This window comes from Cyprinus carpio, chromosome A17, assembly GCF_018340385.1.
Source record: "Cyprinus carpio isolate SPL01 chromosome A17, ASM1834038v1, whole genome shotgun sequence".
In the NCBI taxonomy this organism is placed as follows: Eukaryota; Metazoa; Chordata; class Actinopteri; order Cypriniformes; family Cyprinidae; genus Cyprinus; species Cyprinus carpio.
Window position 1 is genome coordinate 3,698,766 of NC_056588.1, and position 13,049 is coordinate 3,711,814.

The 13,049-nt window shown below is 33.1% G+C and overlaps 1 protein-coding gene across 1 annotated transcript in view; it reads left to right on the forward strand.

The window, feature by feature from the left end:
* Positions 1 to 13,049, forward strand: part of LOC109107518 (A-kinase anchor protein 6-like) — a 126,514-nt gene that overhangs the window by 53,421 nt on the left and 60,044 nt on the right. Inside the window, exons 8-10 of the mRNA XM_042773378.1 lie at positions 4,308 to 4,417; positions 6,813 to 6,863; positions 7,139 to 7,170. Of these exons, the coding sequence (XP_042629312.1) occupies positions 4,308 to 4,417; positions 6,813 to 6,863; positions 7,139 to 7,170 (193 nt within the window). The remainder of the gene's footprint in view (positions 1 to 4,307; positions 4,418 to 6,812; positions 6,864 to 7,138; positions 7,171 to 13,049) is intronic.

A 13,049-nucleotide genomic window follows, 5' to 3' on the forward strand; every position in this document is an offset into this window, starting at 1 on the left:
GTTTATCCTATAATATTTAAAAAAGAAAGTCTGAAATTGTATGATTGTGCATAATTTTTGTGTCACCTAAAATAATTAACAATATTCTTAGCTATTTCTAAAGAGAATACGGTATATTCAAGTTATTGTTCAGAAGTTTGGGGTCAGTAAGATTTTAGTTAATTTGTTTTTGAAAGAAAGGTGCTTTATTCAGCAAAGATGCATTAAATAGACTAAAAGTTACAGTAAGGACATGAATATGTTAAAAATAATCCTATTTTAAATAAATACTCTTCTTTTGAACTTTCTATGAATCAGATAATCCTTAAAAAGTGCATCACAGTTTCCACAAACATATTTAGTAGCACAACTGTTTTAAACAATGATGATAATAGTAAATGTTTCTTGAGCAGCAAATCAGCATATTAGAATGATTTCTGAAGGATCATATGACACTGAAGACTGGAGTAATGATGCTGAAAATTCAGCTTTGCATCACAGGAATAAATTATGTTTTAAAATATATTCAAATAGAAAATAGTTATTTAAAATTGTAATAATAATGTATTTAATGTGTTTTTAATTAAATGAATGCAGCCTTGCTGAGCATAAGAGACTAAAAAAATAAAAATAAATCACTAAACCAAAGAGCAATGATCAATGGTTCTAGTGAAGGTTGCTTTAGCAAATGCCAATAATAATAATAAAAAGAAACTGTGAAACATATTTGCAAATCCATCTGAGACTCGTGAGAGCTTGTTTAACAGAACTTCTGTTAATTTTGTAATGCTTAATATTCATCCAACCCCTTCAGAAAAAAAAAAAATGTTTATCAAGTACGTGAGAAATGAAAAATAATCAAGGACCCAAATAGGTAGTCATTTATTCCAGGTCTCTCTGCTTATATTAGCATGCAAGAGCATTCGAGCTGTAATTCATAAAGTGACTTAAAATTGACATACCTCTTTAAGTGTTTTTTTTCTCTCTCTCTTTCTTTTGCCAGCGGCAATTTGACAATTGAAATGAATGTTTTATGAAAAATTAATAGCGCCTGGTTTTTGCAGACAGTTTCAAATATTTAATCACACAAATGATATGAATTAATATGCAGACAAGGTTTAATTCATATTAATTTTTTCTTCCAAATGAGATGTACGAGCAACGTGTTTTGCAATGAATATTGGTAGCATGACTTGAATAAGTGGCTGTGTGAAATGTGCACCTCATAACTGCCTTTGTTGGAGTTCGTCTTCTGCGTCCACCTTTTCCTGTCTTTTTACTGTCGTCCTAATTTCAGAGTTCATTGGTAGATGCACCGGAATCTTGTAATATCTATTTTTATGAAGGATGCATGGAGACGTGAGGTTTTTAGAATCAGCCGTAAACAAGTATCAAGTTGTGAACATCGTGTCGATGCTGAAACACTCCTCTAGTGTGACTTAATTTGCTTTCTTTTTTCAACCCTTGTCCTTTGGCTATATATCGTGCCAGAGAAAGTCTGGAATATAAACCAGATTGTATTATTTTTTCATTTGTATTCTGCATTCGGCACTTGGCAATCGGATCAAAGATTACCCAACTTGCTTGCAAAATGAAGCAACAAGGATCACTTTAGGCTATAATTACTGGAATCAGAGAGCTTTTTCTGAAGAAGGCACAGTTCAGAGGGATGGTACGTGCTGTCATTTCCTGAGCAGTCTGGACGGCACGACTCTAGATGTTTAGTCAACTCTGTCAATCAGAATCAGATTAAGACTGATCTGATAAACGTGCTGTGATATTTTGATGTGGCTCTTGAAATGCATTTTTCCTTTCATACACTCTTAAAAAATAAAGGTTCCAGTGGGGGGGTTCTCAGTGATGCCCACTGTAAAAAAAAAAAAAAATCTACTGTAAAAAAAAAAAATGGTAGCAACATTTTAGGTTTTACTGATTTAATCTAAATTTACAGTAAAAACCTGTATATTATAAATTGAAATAATATCAATATATCAACCTATGGAACTACTAATATCTGTTAAGTACCTTAAAGAGTTAGTTCACCCAAAAAGGAAAATTCTGTCATTAATTACTCACCCTCATGTCGTTCCAAACCCGTAAGAACACAAATTAAGATATTTTTGATATTTTCTGATCCTGCACATATGTTGGTTTTGTAGTTGTGTCATGCGCTCACACATGGTAACAGATGTGACACTAAAATAATGCAATAAACTTTAATATAACAATATTAGATGTAACATAAAATGTACGTATCACATGTAAATAAGTGATTAAAAAAACGTGAAGTGTCACGCAGGGAATTCTGGGAATGTCAATTTACATTTTTTCAGTTGACTTGTGCTTTTTCTCCACTACCAAAAAGTTAAATATAACGGTATTATAATACAAAATTACAGTAGATCTATTTCAAATTTTCACCGTATAGAGTAAGGACCAAATAACAGGTTTTTAAGGTAGCATTTTAACTGTCTTTTATCACTAAAATTATAATTATTTTTATAGAACCACTTTTGGTTCCCAGAAGAATCTTTTTTAGAATCTTTAAGAACATTTTAATAATCTAAAGAACCTTTTTCTGCTTTAAAGGACCATTTGTGCAATAGAACAGTTCTGTGGTTGTTAAATGTTCTTCATGGAACCATCAATGCCAATAAAGAACCTTTATTTTTTTTTAAAGAGTGTACTTGGAACATCATAGAGACTATTTTATCATTCACCTGGTGAAAATCGTACATTATTCATTTCTGTGCAACAAATGGTGCAGGACAGGCTACTTGGTGATATTAAATACTTAGAATTATTAATTATCAGAATATACTGTAATAATTCATTTGTCACTTTGTACAGATTTCTACTTATTTTTTAATTTTCTTAAATGTTCATAGTCAGGTCTCTATGGGAGTGAGAGTCTTGCTGTGTCTAAAACGAGCTTGATTTGGATCTGCAGACATCGACTGAGGAACATGTTGGAAAAATGGACATTAATAATTGCATGGCTATTTATTCTCAGTTCTCTCTCTCTCTCTCTCTCTCAGAAGCGAGCACTTAGCCTTCAGTCACTGCGGAATAATTGTCAATGAATATTTAACAAGCCTTCAGTAGGACGGATAGGCATTTCTGTATTATTAATATTGGAAATGCTATAGATACACTGTAGTCAGTAGAGCAGAATACATACTGGATTAGCAACAGAAAATGATACAAATGTGAATAAACCAACTCCACCACAAACCCAACGTCTGCCGCTTCCTGCAGCTCTGCAGAAAACAAGTTGGATTTGATTTTCGTAATTTGAACCGAGTGAATCTCACAAGACCAGAGTCAAGAACATGTCAAGGCCACATTTCATCCTGAAACTGAAAGATAGAAGAAATTCTGATTTGCATAAGGAAAATGATGGTTGAATTCTTTACACAAAATATTATTTATTTTCTTTCAATTTTGAGATGAAAATGCTTTGAAATGTAAGTACAGCCCTAAATATAATTATTATTATTTTTTTTTTTTTTTGCTATGAATATATATTTTTTCGGTAATGCATTAGATGAGTATAGTTAGTTTTTTTTTTTACGAAAAATATAATAAATTTTTTTTTTTTTTTTTTTTTTTGGTTATTATTTTTTTGTATTTTTTTTTTTTTATGAATGATGTTTTTTTTTTTTATTATATTTTTTTCTAGTGATCAAGGTTTTAAAATATAAGTATAATTTTATGTAAAATGTAATATATAATGCATTACATAAAAAGTGGAAAACGCTTTGTTTTCTTTATGCAAAATCTAATTTATTTTATTTTGTTTTTGGATGAACATAGTCCTAAATAAAAGTATGGTCTTAAAAATAAGCAATTTTAATGCATAGCATAATTGTTTATATTTTCTATATTTTTATATTTTTATCATTCCAAAAATAAAAATATAAGCCTCATTTTCCTCATCAAAAAATTATTTTATTTATTCTTTTAATTTTGGGCTGAAAATGATCCTAAATATTTACATGTGCCAAATAATATTTATTTTTATTTCATTATTTTTAGTATTTTTAGTGATTTTATTTTTTTATTATTTATTTAGGACTGAAATGGTATTAAAATATGAGTGAAATATTTGTGCAAAATATGCCATCTAGGTCCATTTTCACCCCAAAATAAAAGTAAAATAAGCTTCATTTTCTTTTTTTAAAATATAACCTGTGAGCTGGACATATTTTTCTAAGATCACCCCACAGAGACTTGGTGACTTTAATATATGTTTGTTTGTTTTTTCTCACTGATGCATTCAAAACCCTGTTTTTATTTGACATGTTCTGCCTTTCTCTTTGTCTCAGTCAGTAATGCTTATGGCCGATCTGGTAAACATAAACCTGTCGGCCATGCGCTGAAATACGGTGTGGCAGAATTACCTTATCACGAGTGCACATTTAAGCATGCCTCTCAGGTGAGATGCGCAAAAACACATCCCGTCATTTTCTCAGAGTCCTCGATGACTGTCAGAAAAACTTCATGTTCTCCACTCTCTCCCTCCCCTGTCTTGAAGTGATATAAAATTCTAATGTCTGCCCTCTGGATCTCTTTGTCCTGAAATCTGGCCAAAGCAGTGAAGGTATGCGAGCTCGCTGACATGCATGAGAAGGAAAACAGACAGATGAGGTGCAGGCAGGAAGCGTCACTCTTGAAATATATTCCAGCAATGGGGATAAAAGAAAGAAGACATAAAATGCATGAGCTTTACTTTGGTATTTGTATGTATATTTTATAGTTGTAGCACACTGCTACAAGCGCTTTGTTCTGTGAATTTTTCAATGCATTGATGAGCCATAATGATTCCCCTCAGCTTTTACGACAGACGGTGACAGATGCTCAGACTTGTAAAATGTTATATTATCCAGAATCAGGATTGGTGCTCATACTAGACTTTAAAAATAAAGGTTCTTCAATGGTTCTTAGGTTTAGCAAAGAACTTTCTTTTTATCAAGAACCATTTTCACTTTACAGACTCTTTATTTAGATCCAAAATGATTTTGGCGTCACTCTAAAGAGCTTAAAAACCAAACCTGAGCTGAAAAAGTACAAAGAACATAGGTTTTTTTTCTCTAGTTCTTTTATATTTTATACTGCTTTGCTTCTTAGTGAATTCATCTTGTTTTAATAATGTTTAGATTTTCTACTGCTTTTTCTGCTGTATAGCTTCTGTTGAGATTGTTTCAGCTCAAAAACTTGCCATTGACAAATGTGACAAAAGTCGCAAACAGGGACACATATAAATCTTCATCATCTTTGACTACAGGTCAAAAGTGTCACATTCGGACTGAAACAAACTGGTTCCTCCTGATGTGTACCGCAGGTGTCATACGGCCTTGGCTCGAAGCGGCCCATGAGTTAAAGACTGACAGATTGATTGAAAAGTGTGTGTTTACGCTTGTAATGTATGCTTAAAGTTTCAAGTAACAAAGTGCAAATTTCAATTTTAGAGGGTTTGCGTTTTCATTAAGGCTTAAAATCCAAAAAAACAAAAAGAATAAGTCCATTTAGTCATCTTATTACTTTTGATTTGGAGCATCACTTTAGAATTATAAAACACTTTTTTGTATATTATAAAAAATTGTTCTGAAGTAACACAAAATGGACATTTTATCTCCTTTGACCTCACTTTGCTGCATTTTTAATTCTGCCTGGGCATGTACAGTAGTTGCCATTTCCAATCATTATTTTGCATTATTAATTTTCTTTTTTAAATGCATTTTTTTTTATATATATATCATTTGGTCTTTTGGTAGTCCCATTAAGTCAGGGGTGTCAAACTCAGTTCCTGGAGGGCCGGAGCCCTGCATAGTTTTGTTCCAACCCTGCTCCAACACACATACAGTGCAGCTTTCAAATAAGCCTGAAAGACTTGATTAGTTGGATCAGGTGTGTTTAATTAGGGTTGAATCTAAACTATGCAGGGCTCCGGCCCTCAAGGAACTGAGTTTGACACCCCTGCATTAAGTAAATCACGAAATAGAAAATAGTTAAAAATCATTTGCTGTCACTTTTTTTGTGACGCATGGAAATGCAAATGCATTGTGGGATACAGTTTTGCATGCTTGCGTGAAAATCATTGCATACTTTGCATACTGAACTTGAGCAAATACAGTTTATGAAGTCTTTTTGTGGGTATGTGCTGTATCTAGAATATCATAAATTTGTTTTCTGCATCATATTTATCTTCGAGATGAAACAGGACACTAATTATTGGATGTGATGAACAAAGCGAGAGACGGGAGCACACTGACTGCTAGAAAATAAAATTTAAGTTTTGTGTTACTTCAGATTGCCTTTTATTATACTAGTTTTTTTAAATGATGCTCAAAATTGGGCAAAACAATCCAGAGTAACAATGACAAAAGGTCCGGCGTTTACAAGTCCAAGTGTTGAATGCATCACATTTTTTGTTTATATAAAACTGCCTCACAGATAATAACTGGGACATTTTCACTCATCAGAAAAGCATGCTTATCATTTCCAAGTCGGATCCTATTCCGTTGTTCCCTCTTTCTTTTCCGAACCAGATGAAATCCATTACTGCATTGTGGCAGTTACAAATGCCGGGCTTTCTCCAAACACAGAGAGGCTTGTCTGCAGGATTACTTTTGATTTATGCTCCAGCTGTGATATTGTAACTCTTTGCGATAGTGTCCTTGGACATAAATGTAAGTAAACACCGGGAAGGGCTTGGTGAAGGCCTGTGCATCAGAGCTGCTCTGTACCTTTATGTTAAGCTGTGCTGCGGTGCAGGCCGGCCCCCTGGGAATTCTGTAGCTCATGTGTGTCGGAATTCTGTGATCTTCCAGAGCCGAGCTTTCCAGGTTTCTCCTTCTGTAGTTCAGTACACAGCCGATAAGGTGTGATAGGGCAGTGAATCACTAGGAGCAGGTTTGAATATTAGTATGTTTTTCATTTGTAATTTCATTTTTTTCCCTTTTTATTGATAGTTTTATATATATTTTTTATATATAATAAAGGTGTATAAAATGGTGCAAGAAATTGTGCATTTCAGAATCAAACTCCATCCACGTGTGATAAGGAATCAACATCTGGGATTTGTTTGAATCTGCAGTCTTAAGCATAGTGATTCTTATGTTGGCTAGTGTACTTCCTGTCTCCTCTTTCCAATCAGACAGATGATTTTGTAATTGCTCTGCCCGGCAGGTTGTACATACACTAGCTGGGCTGATAAGCACATATCAAATGTGACAGCGAGCCCGTGTGATATAGAGAGATCTCCTGCAGAGTGAGTCAGGGTGCTGGGAGACTGTGAGCTCATTTCTGGGCTTTTGATTGCAGGTTTTTGCAGGAACTTACAGCATATATATATATATATATATATATATATATATATATATATATATATATATATATATATATATATATATATATACACACACTGTATATATACACACACACACACTGTAAAAACAGTAATATTGTGAAATATTAACCATTGAAAGTAACTTTTAAAATATATATATATAAAAAAAAATTATATATAAAACATTAAACATTTTATTATTTAACATTTTTACATTTTTAAAATATGGATGTTTTTTTTTTGTGTGTGTCATGATTGTTGTTTATTAATTCTTTTTTGCTGTTTTGTTGCTCAGAAACATTTATTATTTATTATTATCAATAGTGAAAACAGTTGTGCTGCTTAATATTTTTGTGAAAGTCATGACATTTTTTTTTTTTTTTGTTGAATAGAAAGTTATTAATTATTAATATTTTGCATCATTATAAATGTTTTTATTGTCATCAATTTTGAATGAGCTTTCTTGCTGAATAAAGATATCAAGTTTTAACTACAAAACATACTGACCTAAATACAGTAATATATAATTATTTTTATTTTTTTTCTTACTCAGTTTGTTTGAATTTGATTACTAGCTTAATGCATAGTGTATGCTTATTATTAGTTTTAAATAGTGTGAAAAATAGTGTTCAGTCAGTGAGTTATGCAGAGCTGCAATTATTTTTTGATGATATAATTGTGATTTTTTTTTGTTCTTCACAAAGAAAATAGAGTATTAAAATACAAATTCAGGCAAAAATACAAAATATTCCATGCTTTGTAGTAGGTTATCTAGGGTTTGGCACTCCAATTTATTCCCATTCATGTCAGTCTCACTAGTTGTCTGGCTCCTCAGTCACTTTCCGGTCTTTTGTAACTCTTTCTTTCCTCTTTTCCTCTGTTGTCAGCTTTCTACATCTGTTTATGCATACGGCAGCCACCTTGAATCTCAAATGCCACTTACCAGCCACACTTTCTCTTCGACAAAAATACTTTCTATCTATCACACAGTTGACTTTAAATTGCACTTTATTGTTCCGAATTACCCAAAACACTGATTACTGCTAACTTCCCTCCAACGTGTCAACATTTTCATGCTACCCATGAAGTAAATAAGTGAGCATGACTTATCTAACTTTCTTGTTTTCATATTTTAGGAGAGTTGTGGTCCGATAGCTAATTTGATTCTTTGTTAAAACAATAGAAATATTAAGATTTTGTCATTAGTTAACTCACGGTTATGTTGTTTCAAATACTTATGACTTCTTTTTTTCCTTCTTTGGAACATGAAAACAAAACGTTGTTCCAAAAAAATGTTTTTGGAACAAAAACATAGATTCTGAAAAATGACCTTTCTGTTTTCATCTTGATAAGTTTAAAAAAAAAAAAAGTTCATGCAACATCTTTTATGTTTCTGATGTATTTTGTTCTAGTGTGTCTTGTGACTGAATGTCAGTGTTGCTAAACCTGGTGACACACACTCACTCACACACACACACACACACGACTGAATGTCAGTGTTGCTAAACCTGGTGACTCACACACACACACACACACACACACACACATATATAGTTATATAGGTATATATAGTTTGCTTTGTATTCGGTTTTGTTAAATATTAAATTACTAAATATTTTCTAAATTTAAATAAATTATATATATATATATATATATATATATATATATAATATTTATAACATTTTGTTCAAATGTCAAAACTCTCATTTGTCATGATGATTTGATCCTATTACCCATAAGTTCCGGTGTCCTTGTGCTGCATTAGCAGACACAGCTAAGGACTTGAGGTGTCAGGGCACCGTTAGAAAGATTTTTTTTTTTTTTTTTTATTTTTTATGAACCTCTTCAACAAATCATATTTGATTTCATGCGTAATTAGTTTGTCCATCAGCAGCCAAGGAGACCCTGTTGCGGCGGTATCTGCAATATCTTTGAGCTCTGATGACAGAGGCTTCGGGACAACAGCCAATATGCATTAGAACAATAGCACGGTTCCGCCCCATCGCTCCGGATGAACTAGAACTCATTTCATATGACTGGCGTTTGTAACTACGCGCTCTTTACCTCGCGCGCAGCGGGACGAACATCTCAGAGCTCACTGGCAGCCTTCAGTATTTGATAGACGCTCTGCCCTTCATATTTAACTAGAAGATTTAATTATATTTTGAAATAATATTTTAATTAAATATTAAGGTAAGCAAAAATGGATTTCAAAATAATTACATCAAACATCAAAAAAGTGAAGGCTATTTTTTTCTGCTTGGCCAGCAGAAAAAGAAAGAAGCCTTATTTAAGTCTCTGAGAGATTCAGTCTAATTTAATTCTCTCCCCTCTCTAAATAAACAGTTCTCCAACCTTTTTTCATCTGGGGGGAGAAGAGATGATAGGGGTAATCAATATTTCTAGCATTTTAATTAAAACCGTTAGTGGAATAAATCCATTTAATTATCAGTTAATGAAATACAAGGTCATCTACCTGACAGCAACTTTGAAGGTGGCTTACTGGTTGGAATGAGACGGCTGGTGAGGTGTCAGAGCCATTTAGCAGCTGCCAGAGCTCAACCTCAGATTCTCCCCGCTGTATTAACCCCTCTCTGTCCGTCAGCACGCTGCTTGACTCGTACCTTCTGCTCCACCCTCATGAAAAACAATGAAGATCGGGGTTAACAGAGCATGCTGGGTTCACTGGTGCATGGTGGACATGTCTATGGTGTGTGTATATCTGTGTGTATGTGTGTGTGTGTGTATGTATATGTGTGTGTGTGTGTGTGTGTGTGTGTATGTATATATATGTAATGGAATTCAAATTGATGTTTGTGTGTGTGTGTGTGTGTGTGTGTATACATACTATATGTATATGCTGTATATATATATATATATATATGTAAATACACTCACATACATGTATATATTTAAGAAAAATATATTTATATATAAAATACTTATATTTATTAGGGTGGCACCTAATAGTCGACTAACTGTACATAGTTGATTGTATGCAGTGATAAACATGGGAGAAAGTTTCTACATTCCATGATGCTAATAAACAGTCCTCTGATACTGTAGTTAAAGGCTTGCAGAACAAATGTGTTAGCATATTGGATTATTTAACCTCTGAAATTTGGATGCCAGGAAACGTCTTTGTTGAAAATCACTTAATAAGCTAACAATTCTCATTTGTTATCATTTGGGGCACAATCGGGCAATAAAACACTTTAATTCTGCAAGTCAGAGACATAAAGTAGACACTGAACTTTAGCATGTTGTATGTCTGTCGAGCTGTAGCTTCAAAGGAGTGTGAATCTGTCATTCTGTGTGTGTGTGTGTGTGTGTGTGTGTGTGTGTGTGTGGAGGCAGAAGCTTTTAGCTTGTGGAGGCGGCGCTGGGATTTGTGTGATGGAGTTTATTTCAGACCCAGTTCTCTGGGGCCGGAGGAACAATAGTCTCTCAGCAGTCCTTCCTTCACCATCTGGAACAAATACAACAAATAATAAATAGAGATACAATGGGGCAGAGAAATGGAATTTAACTTGGCCCGCAGCACTTACCTGAAATGTGCATATAATGGAGTGGGGCATTTGTCATAGCGAATGCTTTCTGGAGTTTTTGTCCTACTGTTAATGAAATAGTAAACTTGGCTCTGTACATTACGCTCCGGCTTTATGCATCGATCTCTACAATTGCTTTCTTTGTCTTATTACTAAAATCAATTTCCTTCTGTGATTGCCAAGAAGAGCATTTAAAAGCACTTACTTCATGTGATGTTTTCTGACTCCGTTACCCGAGTCTGTGGCTTTTATTGTTCGTGACAGTCCTTCCAACAACAAATGCCCTGCACATATGCCGTTCTTGGAAAACGGCTGGCGAATATTAGAATCAGTCTGCCAAGGACACTCAGTCGTACAGATGACAGACGTATTAAGACATTCTCAATCTTGTTCTGATCAAAGTCTAATTGTTGGGTACTGACTTAATGTTGACGTTTGAAGTCGACTGTAACCGCTGTGGCACAATGTGAAGCATAACATGTTCCTGGATCATCATGCCTTTTTGTTCATGGAACAACATTATGATCCAATCATAGTCTCATAGTCTATCATCAAGGTCCAGATCTAACTTTCTGCCAAAGCTACCAATGAGTGTTTATTAGGAAAACATATTGGCCATTCTCATTAACCCCAAACTGTACACAAAATAACAAACCTAGTGCCATCAGCAAACAAATGATGTTAAAACAAATGTTGTTTTTGATATTTTTCTTTAAAACAAATGCCATTTGATTTTCATAAGTAAGATATGTGTCTCTATATAGTATATAAAAAATATTTCGTTTTTATATTTTATAATATATTTAAATAGCTTATTTATTTTTTGTAGTTTAGATTTTTATAGTATATATTTTTAAAATGTAATTTTTTTTTCTTTTTTATGGTATTTATCTGTTTTACATATTTTAGCTGAAATTGTGTAAAACAGATTAATAATTCGTTATTGTCAAATAAATCATTTTTGAGCTGTAAGGAATTATCTGTGTGTTATCTGTGCAATAAATTATTTGTTATATATTTACATACACATACAGTGTACTGTATGTAAACTAACTTGTCAAACATAAAGGATATATATATATATATATATATATATATATATATATATATATATATATATATATATATATATATATATATATATATATATATATATATATATAATGTTTTTAAAAGAAGTATCTAATGCTAAGCAAGGCTCTGTTTATTTAATAAAAAAAGTATTTTTTTTATTAAATTGTAAAATGTAATTTATTCCTATGAAATAACATATGTGTGTTTGCGTGTGTAATGCCTCTTAAAAATAAAATAATTACTTATTTTCACATTCAAGAGTATTTAGACTATAAAATTTAAAACATCTATAAAATGCTTTATGGTACATTTTGCACCTATGACAGATAACAGGCCTGCAGGCAGTGGCTCTGACGACTGATGTGTCTTTGTGCTTTAATACACGGACACAGTGTTTGACTTCAGTCTGTTCAGCTCAGAGAGGCCAGTAGAGCTCAATCTATCCTCTAGATATCAGTCTGATCTACTGGCGGTTTATAGTTTCATTTGACCACAATCCACTTTGACAAACAATCTGCTTTCATCTCGAACTCTCACAAAAAAGAAAAAGAAAAATACCCCAGCTCATTTCTGCTTGCCAAACCTCAAAAGAAACCACGTCAAGGTAGCCGCGTTATAGTCTCCTTCTGATTTCAAATGAAGATCAGATTTTTTCCATGTTACTTAATTATTTCATAATTAGTTTGCATGTTAATTAAAATGGTGGCTAATGTTAATTACCTGTATTAATGGATTCTCATGTAACACCTGCCTGAAGCGCTTGGCTCAGTTTTCAAAATATCTTCATCTAAGCCGGCTGATGCATGCCGTCTCGCTTTGTTGAAAAGAGGCGAGGAATTGAAGTCAGGGGATTTTTGAAGCAGGTCGCACTGAAGTAGTCAAACCAAATGCTTGCTGTTTTCTTCTCTTCTGCTTTCATTTGAGAGCTGCATTTGCAGAAAGGATTGGCATATTGTGATTATAGTCATGTTTGTGAGCTGTGATGCTCAGTCTGTTAGATGTGTCATTCCAAGAAACAGATGCCTTTTCCATTTTGAAATGGTGATTGTTTTTTTAATGTTTCTAAAATTTTAAACATCAAATCTGATTAATGTGTT